A 13,581-nucleotide genomic window follows, 5' to 3' on the forward strand; every position below is an offset into this window, starting at 1 on the left:
GGAAGTCTCCTCTCTATTCTAAAAAGCAGGTGTCTTCCCCCAAAGGATCCTGGGAATTGTAGTTTGTTAGGGCTTCTGGGATTTGCAGGTCTATGAGGAGGAGGAGGAGGAGGAGGAGGAGAAAAAGAAGAGTTTGGATTTGATATCCCACCTTTCACTCCCCCTTAAGGAGTCTCAAAGGGGATAACATTCTCCTTTCCCTTCCTCCCCCACAACAAACACTCTGTGAGGGAAGTGGGGCTGAGAGACTTCAGAGAAGTGTGACTAGCCCAAGGTCACCCAGCAGCTGCATGTGGAGGAGCGGAGACGCAAACCCGGTTCCCCAGATTACGAGTCCACCGCTCTTAACCACTACACCACACTGGCCTCTCTGGGAGGGAATCTGCAATGCCCAGGATCATTTGGGGGACGTCATGTGCTTTAAATGCTCACTGGATGCACTTTAAATCAGAGGATCCTAGAATTGTTGAGTTGCGAGGGACCCCGAGGGTCATCTAGTCCAGTGTTTTTCAATCACTGTTCCGTGGCACACTAGTGTGCCGCGAGATGTTGCCTGGTGTGCCGTGGGAAAAATTTGAAAGATTTTTTTTTAAAAAAAGTAAAATTTTCGCCCACTAAGCGGGCGCCGGACTGTGTCCACCCTATTTTCCATCCGTCCTGGGTGGGGATCAGATCGGATGGGATCGGATGAGAGCGGACAGGCGGTCCGCTCTCATCCAATTCCCCATAGAGAGCAGCGGGGCTCTGACATCTCCCTCTCCGCACACAGTGCGGAGACAGAGCTGTCATCCGCCGGCTCAGCGGGGATCAGCGGATCAATCCCCGCTGAGCAGAGAACGGTCCGCAACGTTCAATTCCAGCCAGAATATCAGCTTTGTGTTCAGCCAAACAGGCCCAGGTTGCGCACTGAATAAAGTATTTTATAATTTTTCATATTTCTGTTTACTTACTATTTCATAATAAAGTAATTATAAAATACTTTCTTTGTGTTTATTTGATTCCTATTCAAGAGAATTACTTTATATATAGTCAATATAGGCACAGAGTTATTTTTTTAAAAACATTTTCTAATGGTGGTGTGCCTCGTGATTTTTTTCATGAAACAAGTGTGCCTTTGCCCAAAAAAGGTTGAAAAACACTGATCTAGTCCAACCCCCTGCAATGCAGGAATCTCAGCTCAAGAACCCATGGCAGATGGCCGTCCAAGCTCTGCTGAAAAACCTCCAAGGAAGGAGAGTCTTACGGCCTTCCGAGGGATTTCCTCCCACTGTCAAACAGCTCTTGCTGTCAAAAAGTTCTTCCTGGAGTTGGAATCTCCTTTCTGGTCACTTGAAGCCATGGCTTCAGGTGCTGAGGGCCTCTGGAGCAGGAGAAGACAAGCTTCCTCCCTGTGATGCCCTTGAGATATTGACAGGGCTCTCATATCCATGTCCGGAGGGACAGGAAGCAAAACATCTCTCTCTCCCCTTTCCCCACCCCATGCAGAATGGCAAGGGGTCTGTGCATCCAGCAGGTGGTGGGAGCGTGGAGCCCAGCCAGGGGCTGGCAGTGGGCAGGATCCTTGCACTGCCGGGGGTTGGACTAGATGACCCTTGGCATCCCTTCCAACTCGACCATGCTATGATTCTCTCAAGCAGCTGAAGGAATGGGCGGGGGAGCAAGATGCAGAAGAAGGGGAGGCACACCCACACCCCCCCAGCAGCCCCCTCTGGCCTTACCCACGGTGGCCTCATCCCAGCACACTTTGACCCCCCAGTTTTATTTTTCTTCATTCAGGTGCTGGTCAACCCAGCAGCCTGGTCCCTGTTTGCAAGCAAGCCTTATAGTGCCCTGCAAGGGGGATGCCTGTCAGATGACAGTGACAGTTGGTAGAGAAAGATGGATTCTCAAGGTAGGAGGCCTAGAGGAGATGAGTGGCAATATTATTATTGTGAGGTGATGCTATTCCAAAGGGAATGTCAAGCAGGGAGGGAGGGGGAAGAGAGAGAGTGGAATTCTGGTGGAGACGGAAGGAGGCTTGGAAAGGAAGTTTGAAAGCGGGGCAGGTGAGAGTCGGTTGAGAGCGGTTGGTTCTAGAAGGGGGCATGAGGGGGGGGGGGCTGAAGCTGAGCTGGACTTAGAAGCAGCAGCACAGCCGCCACTGCTCTCAGCATGTGGCCGTTCAGTGCTGAAAAAAGGGGGTCTCTCCCAACTTGGAAGCAAGAGGATTCTCTTAACTCAGGTGAGCCATGGAGCCAGGGCTTGGCTTGTACAGAAATAGTACCTCAGGTTAAGAACTTTGCTTCAGGATGAGGACAGAAATTGCGCAGCGGCAGCGGAGGCCCCATTAGCTACAGTGGTACCTCAGGTTCAAATCAAATTTTATTAAACGGTCACAGACCAGATTAACTCGTACAGCTAGTCAGCGAAGCATAGCACCGGAAAAAACAAAGGACAATTTCAATACAGATTAGGCCATAACAGCAATTTAAAATTAGACAACATACATAAAATTAAGTGTTTGCCTTCACCTGCATATTGACATTGGGAAGCTCTTGTTTCCTGCGCCTAATAGCGGCTACACAGAATTTGGCCACATTGATCGTAATTTCAGGAACCTTATCTTCTATCAAGGCTCTCATACGTTGGAGTTCTGGTTCATTTTTACCTCAGGTTAAGAACAGTTTCAGGTTAAGAACGGACATCCAGAACAAATTAAGTTCTTAACCCGAGGTACCACTGCATTGCTAAACCCCAGATGCCTCACCCCCCTCAAAGCTTCACAGAACTGGGCTATGCCTGATTATCGTATCCCAAAGCAACTTGTTGTTGTTTAGTCGTTTAGTCGTGTCTGCCTCTTCGTGACCCCATGGACTCCAGGCACTCCTATCTTCCACTGTCTCCCGCAGTTTGGTCAAACTCATGTTGGTAACTTTGAGAATACTGTCCCACCATCTCGTCCTCTGTCGCTCCCTTCTCCTTGTGCCCTCCATCTTTCCCAGCACCAGGGTCTTTTCCAGGGAGTCTTCTCTTCTTATGAGGTGGCCAGAGTATTGGAGCCTCAGCTTCAGGATCTGTCCTTCCAGTGAGCACTCAGGGCTGATTTCCTTCAGAATGGAGAGGTTTGATCTTCTTGCAGTTCATGGGACTCTCAAGAGTCTCCTCCAGCACCATAATTCAAAAGCATCCATTCTTTGGCGATCAGCCTTCTTTATGGTCCAGCTCTCACTTCCATACATCACTACTGGGAAAACCATGGCTTTAACTATATGGACCTTTGTTGGCAAGGTGATGTCTCTGCTTTTTAAGATGCTGTCTAGGTTTGCCATTGCCTTTCTCCCAAGGAGCAGGCGTCTTTTAATTTCGTGACTGCTGTCACCATCTGCAGTGATCATGGAGCCCAAGAAAGTAAAATCTCTCACTACCTTCATTTCTTCCCCTTCTTGCATTTCCTTTTCATTGGAATGATTTTCGTTTTCGTTTTTGTTCTCAGTCCACATGTAGCTTAAGCCTGCCTTGTAGAATTTTAAGCATAACCTTGCTAGCGTGTGAAATGAGTGCAATTGTGCGGTAGTTGGAGCATTCTTTGGCACTGCCCTTCTTTGGGATTGGGATGTAGACTGATCTTCTCCAATCTTCTGGCCACTGCTGAGTTTTCCAAACTTGCTGGCATATTGAGTGTAGCACTTTAACAGCATCATCTTTTAAAATTTTAAATAGTTCAGCTGGAATACCATCACTTCCACTGGCCTTGTTATTAGCAGTGCTTTCTAAGGCCCATTTGACTTCACTCTCCAGGATGTCTGGCTCAAGGTCAGCAACCACACTACCTGGGGTGTATGAGACATCCATATCTTTCTGGTATAATTCCTCTGTGTATTCTTGCCACCTCTTCTTGATGTCTTCTGCTTCTGTTTGGTCCTTACCACTTTTGTCCTTTATTATGGTAATCTTTGAACGAAACCTTCCTTTCATATCTCCAATTTTCTTGAACAGATCTCTGGTTTATCCCATTCTATTGTTTTCCTCTATTTCTTTGCATTGCTCGTTTAAGAAGGCCTTCTTGTCTCTCCTTGCTATTTTTTGGAAATCTGCATTCAATTTCCTGTATCTTTCACTATCTCCCGCACATTTTGCTTGCCTTCTCTCCCCCGCTATCTGTAAGGCCACGTTGGACAGCCACTTTGCTTTCTTGCATTTCCTTTTCATTGGGATGGTTTTCGTTGCTGCCTCCTGTATAATGTTACGAGCCTCCACTCATAGTTCAACAGGCACTCTGTCCACCAAATCTAAATCCTTAAACCTGTTCCTCCCTTCCACTGTGTATTCATAAGGGATTTGATTTAGATTTATGTGGTGTTTGCCTCCTAGGTGGGTCATAAGGAAAGGGTTAAATGAGTGTGATGTGATTGGCCAGTGGGAACGCAAGGGGAGGAGTAAAAGTTAGAGTTGGAGGTGTGTGGAAGTTAGTTGTCAGTTGAGGGTTGGGAGTTGGAGAAGTAAGAGGGAGGATAAGTCTGTGGGTTGGTCGAGTTGTATTGTGAGAGAGTGAGAGGAATTGTTAGGTGGAGTCACATACATAGTTGGAATAATCAGTATGAAGTTGTTACTTGTTCATGCTTATACAAATAAACTTGATTATTTGTTAATGTTAACAACTGTCTGGACTCCGTGTGTACCCGGGAGAAACGGGTTGGTGGCAGCGAAGAGGCAATCACAGTGGTGGCACAGGGATCAATAGACCGTCGAACGTCTGGGGACCCTGTGTGATCGCCACAATTGTATCTTACCGGCCCAGTGGTTTTTCCTACTTTCTTCAGTTTAAGCTTGAATTTTGCTATAAGAAGCTGATGATCTGAGCCACAGTTAGCTCCAGGTCTTGTTTTTGCTGACTGTATAGAGCTTCTCCATCTTTGGCTGCAGAAAATATAATCAATATGATTTCGATGCTGCCCATCTGGTGATGTCCACGTGTAGAGTCGTCTCTTGTGTTGTTGGAAAAGAGTGTTTGTGATGACCAGCTTGTTCTCTTGGCAGAACTCTATTAGCCTTTGCCCTGCTTCGTTCTGAACTCCAAGGCCAAACTTGCCAGTTGTTCCTTTTATGTCTTGACTCCCTACTTTAGCATTCCAATCCCCTATAATGAGAAGAACATCCTTCTTTGGTGTCATTTCTATAAGGTGTTGTATGTCTTCATAGAATTGGTCTGCCTTGGATTCGTATCGAGATCATTCTATCATTTTTGAGATTGCATCCCAGTACAGCTTTTGCCACTCTTTTGTTGACTATGAGGGCCACTCCATTTCTTTTACGGGATTCTTGCCCACAGTAGTAGATATGATGGTCATCCGAACTGAATTCGCCCATTCCCGTCCATTTTAGTTCACTGATGCCCAGGATGTCAATATTTATTCTTGCCACCTCATTTTTGACCACATCCAGCTTACCAAGGTTCATGGTTCTTACATTCCAGGTTCCTATGCAATATTTTTCTTTACAGCACTGGACTTTCCTTTCGCTTCCAGACATATCTGCAACTGAGCGACCTTTCGGCTTTGGCCCAGCCGCTTCATCAGCTCTGAATCTACTTGTCCTTGTCCTCCGCTCTTCCTCAGTAGCTTGTTGGACGCCTTCCGACCTGAGGAGCTCATCTTCCAGCATCATAACTTATATTTCCCACCTGTGACCTCTTCCTCTGTTTTTTATTTTTCCTTTCTGTCTCCTAGGACATAATAGGTTGCTGCAGAGGCAAACCATGAAGGAGGCAGGAGGGGCACAAAAAGCGAATGAACCATTGGAGATTGTGGTAGGTAAATTCCATGGGGAATCCATTCCCCACATGTGCAGGGAGGTCATGGCGCTGACCTGAGTGAAACAGGGCTGGGTTGGGGGTTGCAGTCCCATCTCGCCCCAGCCCCTCACCCCCCTCCTTCCAAGCCAGGGGTCAGGTGCCCAGGCAGGAGCTGGTTGGCAGCCTGTGGTGACGTGGGCATGGCAGCCTGGCAGGGTGCTCATTCTGCCCCCCTAGAGAATACAATGTCCTTCTTCCTTTGCAGGGCCGTGGTTTGGGGAACCAGCAGCAGCCCTGTGGTGCAGGGAAACCCAGCGAAATCCGGAGGTATGTTGTGACCTTGTGTGGCAGGGGAAGTGTTTCCCAGTGATCTTGGGGGTGGAGGAGGAAGGCCTGATTTAGAGATCCCTATAGTTTTATGGAGAGGGTTTCTCTGTGGTCCAGGCAGGGCCCTAGCCAGGGGGTGGTGAGGTGGACCCCCGCCAGGGGTGCAGGTGAGGGGTGGGGCACAAAATTGGCTCATAAATATGTCTAAATATATAGATGATAATAATAAATATTATCATCTATATATTTATCTGGTTCCAAATAATCCAAGCAATCAGACTAACAGAGCTTGTTTCTTCCTTAGGCGAGAGGCCCACCAGAATGAGGGGGGAAAGGCTCCTACTTTAGGTAAGTGGAAATGCCAACTGAGTGCCCCATATTTTAGGAATGCTTCCTTCCTGTGTCCCCCCTCCCTCATGTGCCAGACTGGTGCTATCATCTGGGATCCAGGTGCTTGCTGATTCCTCCATTTCCTTTGCAGGGAGGGAGCCTTTCCCCAACGTCTACTTCATTCTGGCGAAATCCCTGGAGGGACGTGGCGAACATCAGGTACTGGGACAGAAGGAAGGGGCCCTTGTGGAACTGCTTTTGGGGGGTCATCAAAAATGGGACAGTAATTTTTCATCCACCCCAGCCCCTTCTCATCAGATGCTTCCTGCTTCCTCCACAGGACCACACCTCCAGGGATGAGGCTCCAGCGCCTGCTCCCGGGACGAAGAACAACAGACCATCGTGGTAGTTCCTGGCCCCTGATCCTCGCCTGCCTCACCCTCCATCTGTTCCCCATGCGGGCATGGCTCCTTCCCAGCTGTACTTGGTGCAGAAGCAGCAGCCAAGGTTTCCCCCCATCAAGAACACCTCAAGAGTTATTCCTTTGTTTTGCAGCGAGGAGAAGGTTCAGCCTGGGAGCCGCCACATCCCGGGAGGGACTGGGACCGAGACGACGGCCTCTCGCCTCACAGGTAAGGGGACAGGGGGATTTCATTGCTTTGCCACTCTATGCTTTGCTGCTCGCGATTTGCGGGTTTGGGGGGTGCAAGCAGGGGACGCGCTGGAATGTCACCCCCCTTCAGGATGGCACCTGGGGCAGCCACCCCCTGCCCCCATCGGGCCACCCCTGGTCACAAACAGGATTTGAGCCCAAGAGCCCTCTGCTCACCTGGGACTTCCTGCAATGGCTTCTTGAAGCCCCGTCCCTGGTCGATTGGTCTGTGACAGACCATTCACACATTCAGGGATTCCTTCTTTCTTGCAGGGTATGGCTTCTGCACCGCTGTGGCTGCTGCTGAAGCCCCCTCCCCACAAATAAAATAGGTAAGAGGAAGAAGGGAGAATTTGCATGGAGTGGGGAGAACACCCTGCTCCAGACTTCTAGACCAACTCTCTGACTTAAAACCGAGGCGTTCCTACGAGAGCCAGTATCAAAAATCACATGGAAGCAGTACAGAAATAGATAAGGTAGAGCTATAGCTGATAAGGAATGCAGTGCTCAAAGTTTGGTAAAGGAGGACAGACCTGGGCTAAAACGAATCTTCTCCCACAGGCCACGTCATGTATGCATCTTTGAAAAGACTCTATGAAGAAAGCAAGTAGTGCTGATAACTCTCTATCTGTTTCTCCTATAGGAAATATTTCACCTGGAAACTTCAGTGAATTTCTGAAAAGATTTTTTGAGGGGTTTTTCTTGGAAAATGTACAACTAGACCACGAGTCAAACCAAAACCACATGTCTTGTATGAACTCGATGTCTATATTAAAAGTGTTCTCTTGTGGCTGACAAAGAGTCCTGTCTTGGTTGCCACTGTGATTTTGCAAAACTGATTTGTGGGCAGAAGCTACATGCCAGTATCTGAAATTAGCCAGGCGCATTTTGCACCTGCCTGTTGGCCACTGGTGATTATTTAATGGCCAAAGGCCTCGGCAAAGAAACATGTAATGATGGTGCCAAGGCGAGCCTCTGGGGAGACTCCATTGAGCTGTCAAAATGAAGGGAGAAGGGGGGAAGACCGCCGGCAAAGCAGCACAGCTCGCCTCCTTATCCTGATGGCTTGGGATAGACTTGGGAGTCGCCATATGTTGCCCCCCTCAGTGTGTGTGTGTGGCTGTGCTCGAAGATGTGCAAGGAAGCCCCCCCCCCAAGGGCGGGACATGGGCGGGGAGAGCCTGGCCTATTGCCGGGAAGGGGACGCGTCGCAAAGCAGCTCAACCCTGCTCTGTTCCACAGGCAGCGTTGAGTTGCATTTTGTCACCCCACTGTTTATCAGCTCCATCTGGTACGCAGGATGAGACCCTCCCTGCCATGTAGTGGTGCATGCCAAGGTGGTGCATGCTCTGGTTATCTCCCGCTTGGACTACTGCCATGCGCTCCTTTGAAGGTGACCCGGAAACTACAACTAATCCAGAATGTGGCAGCTAGACTGGGGACTGGGAGTGGCCGCCGAGACCATATAACACCGGTCCTGAAAGACCTTCATTGGCTTCCAGGCTTCTGTCTATACACAGAGCCTCCATCAGCGTGTCTGTTTTCTCTGAGCGGCTTAGTCATGCTGGCCACATGACCCGGAAGCTGTACGCCAGCTCCCTCGGCCAATAAAGTGAGATGAGCTCCGCAACCCCAGAGTCGGCCACAACTGGACCTAATGGTCAGGGGTCCCTTTACCTTAATAATAATAATAATAATAATAATAATAATAATAATAATAATAATATGGCAGGACCCGCCAGGCCTTCCTGCGACTACAATGCCCCCCCAGGCCTACCTGTGGCTGTGACAGGCCTTGCAGGGTAGGCCCCAGTGAGCCTCCCCGTGGCCCCCAAGTTGGGCAGAACCCTGTGTGGGTGCATGAGCACAAATGTGGAGCCAATTGCACAGCTGGTAGGTAATTAACCTACTGCCACCTGTGAGGATGTACAATGTGCAAGCTTATTTTAATTAAAAAGCCCTTTTTTTAAATTAAGATGTGCAATAGGAGCAGGCTTCTTCTTACGTTCTGAACTCTAGTGCTCTGTCACATGGATTGTTTATGGCGAGTGCATGTCATGAAATGACTGGCTATGGACCTGGCTGCCAGTAGGTGATCTCTGACCTCTTCCAGTCCTCTGGTCCCATGACAGCTGGAATGCTCCAGATGCCTGTGAAGGCTGCAGTGTTTGAATGCCTGACAGTTCTGGGAAGGATGAGGCTCCCATTAAGAACCAAGATGGATGCTGATAGCCTTTGCGCAGCCGTTCCCCCTCTAAGCTCTGCTGAAGCAATAACCCACAGAGATGTATTTTATGGCTGGCACCAAAGATAGAAACCAGTCTTCTGTGTGGTTTGCTACAAGAGATAAACAATGGACTGGAGCTAAGCATCTGCGGGTGCCAGCCTGTATGTTTGCAGGCAAACCGTGAATCTTAAGTAGGAACAGCCTGATGTTTCAAAAGCCAAATCGCTAATTGGAAAATGTGGAAATGAGAAGGAGGCCAGGAAGCATTTTGCCTCCTGCTTAGCTTAAGAAACCACAAAAGTAAAACATGAATTGCAATTCTTCCTTTCTTTTGAGTTCTGCAAACCTTACAGATTCAGCTCTTGGAATAGGAGCAGAGAGGAGGAGGAAGAAGAAGAAAGGGAAGGAGGTTTGTATGCCTTCTCCTATCCTCACCCCGTTGCCATGCTCCCAACTCTGCTTCAATACACTGGTGCCTTTTGAAGGCTTGGGCAATCTTCACGCACCCCGACTTTAGGCCCTATCTACATCACAGCCAAATTGGCTTAATAGCCATTCTCGAAACCCTGGAAATTGTAGACCTGTGATGGGGAAGGAAAGTATCACTAACCAAATTCTCAGCATGCTGACCAAGCTCCAATCCTACAACTCTTTGAGGAGATAATACAGTCCCCTTAAATTTACAAAGTAGGTACAAACTCAGCTTTGTGGGGTCCATAACCCACCATCAAATGTTGCAGAGCCACCTCGCTCTCAAACAACAGCTAAACAGAAGGGCAAGCTTAATTGATAGTTACAGAGGAGCGCTGGTTTCTTGACAACCACAAAATTTGTTTCAGAAACTGGTGCTTCTAGAAGAATTGAGATCTTCTGCAATAAGTGGTTATGACCTAGGTCACATCCACAACATACATTTCGACCATGGGTGGGGAACTTCCCCCCCTCCACATGCCAAATTTGACAGGTGAGTGAGACCACACACCTGCCTGTCACCTGATGCCACTAATAATGTCAGGGGGTGGGGTGCTTTGAAGTCCTGGAGTCAGACTCTGGATTTCACCACAAGGGTCTGGTCGAAAGGGTCTGTAAGTCTGGTCGAAAAGGCCTCAGTCTGCTCCTAGCAGATTGGGACTTCCTGGAACAAGTTGCTCACTTGGACTTATCTGTGGTCCTACAACTTCTGACCTGCCTTGCCTTCTTTTCCATGGGACCCAGAATCAGCCAGGGAACACAACAATGGCATTCTGCTGGCTGGCAAATTCCTATTTATATAGGTCTGTGGGCTTAATACTTTCCTAGGTTGTCTTGTAGGGATTCGCCTTAACTGGCTGCTGCTCTGTTTTCATTGGAACATCTGCCTCTGAGACTCTTAAGCACAGGATCATGGGTTTGAGTCCCATGTTGGGCAAAAAGATTTCTGCATTGCAGGAGGTTGGACTAGATGACCCTTGGGGTCCCTTCCAACTCTTCAATTCTATGAATTTTTAAAATACCTTTTCAGTTTGATTACTCCAGTTTTCACAAGTCAGGGATGAGAACACATTTCAGCCTGACGGACACACTTCCTTCTGAGGGCCATGTGCCAGTGGAGTGAGGGGCCAGGGTCAAAAGCGAGTGGAGCAACAGCAAAAGTTCAGAAGGCTAGTTTCTCTACATGCTCACACAAGGTTTAAAGCAGCTCCATTTTAAATTCAGGATGCTTTGCTGTGCCACGGAAGTGTAAATGAAGCATTGATCTAATAGACATTTAATCTGGTTTTATAACCTTTCATAATTCCCTCCCTTAACCTGATTACTCTAATTCTCATAAAATGTAAGGATAAAATATGGCTAGCACGTTTAGCACGTTCATTCCAAAGTATGAGTAATTAGGGGTAGAATCCAAATGTACAGACTAGCATGCAGGAAACTGGAAGTACAGTGGATGCTCGGGTTGCGAATGTGATCTATGCGGGAAGCATGTTCGCAACCTGCAGTGTCCACAACCCGCAGCGCCACGTCTGCACATGCATGGGTTGTGATTCGGTGCTTCTGCACATGCACATAGCACGATTTAGCACTTCTGCACATGTGCAAGCGCCGAAACCTGGAAGTAACCCGATCCGGTACTTCCAGGTTTTGGTGCAGTGCACAACCCAAAATCACGCAACCCGAAGCGTCTGTAACCCGAGGTATGACTGTATCACTTCCTGCTTTCCAGCCAATGAGGACAGCAACTACAAATTATTATGGGATGCAAAGCTCGCCTGGAACATTAGGGGTCAGTAGAAACTACACGGGAGACTGTGGGAATTCAGAATGGGTCAAATGAATTTGTCTTGGGTCAGCCACTATCCTTCTGCCTTAGTACTTTCCCAGGGCCAGTTTCTATAGCATCCCATCCATGTATGATGCTTGCAAAGGGTAATATTAGCAATATTACCACAGAAGATGGCAGGATCCCCAAGGGCGTGCTCTATGGGGTGCTGGCTTCAGGCACTAGGTCCATTGGCAGACCGACTCTGCGTTACAAAGATGTCTGCAAATGTGACATTAAAGCTGGCAACATCAATCCCGCCATGTGGGAATCCCTTGCAGATGAACACAGTGCCTGGAGACAGAAAAGTTGTGCACCCCTTGTAGTGACCAGAGGAGGAATGACCACTGCGAGGAGTGTAGAGAGAAGAAACGCCATGGCACATCTGCAGCAGCACAACCAGACGCCTTCATTTGCCCCAGCTGCAACAAAACATGTCTCTCCTGTATCAGTGTCTACAGCTACTGTGCAGGCGCTATAACCTTCTGACAGTTTGACTTCACCCTCCATTGTCTCCACAGACAGATGGATGCCAACAAGCATGGCTGCAATATTAGCAATCAGAATTTGATCTCTCTAGTTCTATGCACAGAGGATGCCCCTTTGAAACGGGGGGTTGAATTACCTTCTGATCCACTACAGAACTCCGAGGGTTCGGTTCAGTCTCATCTGGAACTCTTGCCCTTGAGAAACCCATCACTCCATTGCTGGGTAGTTGCCTAGTAACAAATGCCAATTAGTGAACAGAGATGGGGTAGGGCAGGCAAGAAAGAAAGGAAAACTCAAAAGGAAAAATCCACATGCATTCTAAACAAAAATAAAGTAAAGTTACTCAATAGGAACAAGTGTCTTGCCTTTCTTTCTTTCCCTACAGCACCAAGCCCATCAAGAGTAAAATTCACATTTTACTTTTAAATTTTTTATTGATTTATACAAATATTTGTATACCACTATTCATGATTTTTTATATATATAAAAAATCAAATATATTCTCAGAGTAGACATACTGAAAGACATGGCTAACATAGGTTGGATAAAACCACTAGTTTAAAAAATGCAATATGAATCGCCTCTGATCTTGGATGGTTGAGATGTGAAATCAGGTATCGAGGGCTTCCTGAGTCCCATGGAGTCTGGAGCGGCTCTGCCTGCTTTCAAACAATCATGGCAATTTGGGCAGTGATCAATGGCAGTTAAACAGGATTTGCTCCAAAGATATACAGTCCTATCAACCAAAAGTGGCTTTCAAGGAACCGGAACAATGTTCTTATCTTTTGTTTCTCTTGGTCCAGGGGTGGGAAACTGGATCCAGAAAGATGTGACCACTCAATCACCTGGCATCATAGGGAATCAGGTGAATAAGACTTTGGAAGGAAGAATTGGGAATGCACTCAAAACTGCCCCCAATTATTCCATGAACCCCAGCTTTTGTTTACATTGGGAATGCAAAGGAAGAAACTTTACAGCTGTGGGCTTGAATTCAAGCTAGGGCTGCAAAGATTCCCACTGAAAGTGGGGCGTTGGTCTCAGCATGAATTTAAACCCAGCACTGACTGCAAACACAGCCTTCTGCAGGAGGTCTTGAGTGGAAGCAGTCCCACTGAGGCTGGCATTCAGTGCCAAATTTAAAAGCAAGCTCTGCTTGCCGAAGTATAACCATGAACATGCTTTAAGGTTCCCAATTGCTTCCCTTTGCATTTGTGGAGCAAGTGTGGGACAGGTGGGTTTGGCCAGACGAAAAACAATACTGTGAGCCAAATCAGGACCCTTAGCAAACTTATTCCAGCCCATAGGCTGGAGGTTTCCCGTACATGTATTAGCCCTATGCACCCAACAGGAAATGATCCCATGGTGGGGAAGCGGAATCTAGCATTTAACTTAAATGGCAAAAGACACAGGTGGTGTTATCAATTGCAACTGACACGCATGCTCTCAAATCTCTGGCTGCAATATGTATGAACATGGTCATAAAAGGATAA

At 47.7% G+C, this 13,581-nt stretch overlaps 2 protein-coding genes across 7 annotated transcripts in view; one reads left to right on the forward strand and one right to left on the reverse strand.

The window, feature by feature from the left end:
• The window catches only part of NRK (Nik related kinase), a 128,070-nt gene that overhangs the window by 40,490 nt on the left and 73,999 nt on the right, over window positions 1-13,581 (reverse strand). The window contains exon 21 of the mRNA XM_083486259.1: window positions 12,228-12,321. Within this exon, the coding sequence (XP_083342385.1) occupies window positions 12,228-12,321 (94 nt within the window). The remainder of the gene's footprint in view (window positions 1-12,227; window positions 12,322-13,581) is intronic.
• Window positions 1,828-7,878, forward strand: LOC310698869 (uncharacterized protein). Of its 6 annotated transcripts, none has more exons than XM_083486655.1 (8): window positions 1,828-1,891; window positions 5,706-5,785; window positions 6,036-6,097; window positions 6,402-6,445; window positions 6,579-6,646; window positions 6,983-7,059; window positions 7,353-7,411; window positions 7,641-7,878. In XM_083486655.1, the coding sequence occupies exons 1-7, from the start codon at window positions 1,879-1,881 to the stop codon at window positions 7,384-7,386; spliced, it is 378 nt and encodes a 125-aa protein (XP_083342781.1). In that variant the 5' UTR covers window positions 1,828-1,878; the 3' UTR covers window positions 7,387-7,411; window positions 7,641-7,878. The 6 variants fall into 6 exon arrangements, 5 of the variants coding, with proteins under 5 accessions (XP_083342781.1, XP_083342782.1, XP_083342780.1 ...); XM_083486656.1 differs by having other exon boundaries at window positions 7,723-7,878; XM_083486654.1 differs by having other exon boundaries at window positions 7,353-7,878.

The sequence above is a fragment of the Podarcis liolepis genome, assembly GCF_965112155.1.
Source record: "Podarcis liolepis genome assembly, chromosome: Z".
NCBI classification, from domain to species: domain Eukaryota; kingdom Metazoa; phylum Chordata; class Lepidosauria; order Squamata; family Lacertidae; genus Podarcis; species Podarcis liolepis.

What these genes read in the sequence shown, in the direction of transcription:
- LOC310698869 (XM_083486654.1), top strand. An exon ending in ATGAACCATTGGAGATTGTG is followed by an intron (nt 5,786 to 6,035) that starts GTAGGTAAATTC and finishes CTTCCTTTGCAG; the next exon opens with GGCCGTGGTTTGGGGAACCA. An exon ending in GGGAAAGGCTCCTACTTTAG is followed by an intron (nt 6,446 to 6,578) that starts GTAAGTGGAAAT and finishes TTTCCTTTGCAG; the next exon opens with GGAGGGAGCCTTTCCCCAAC.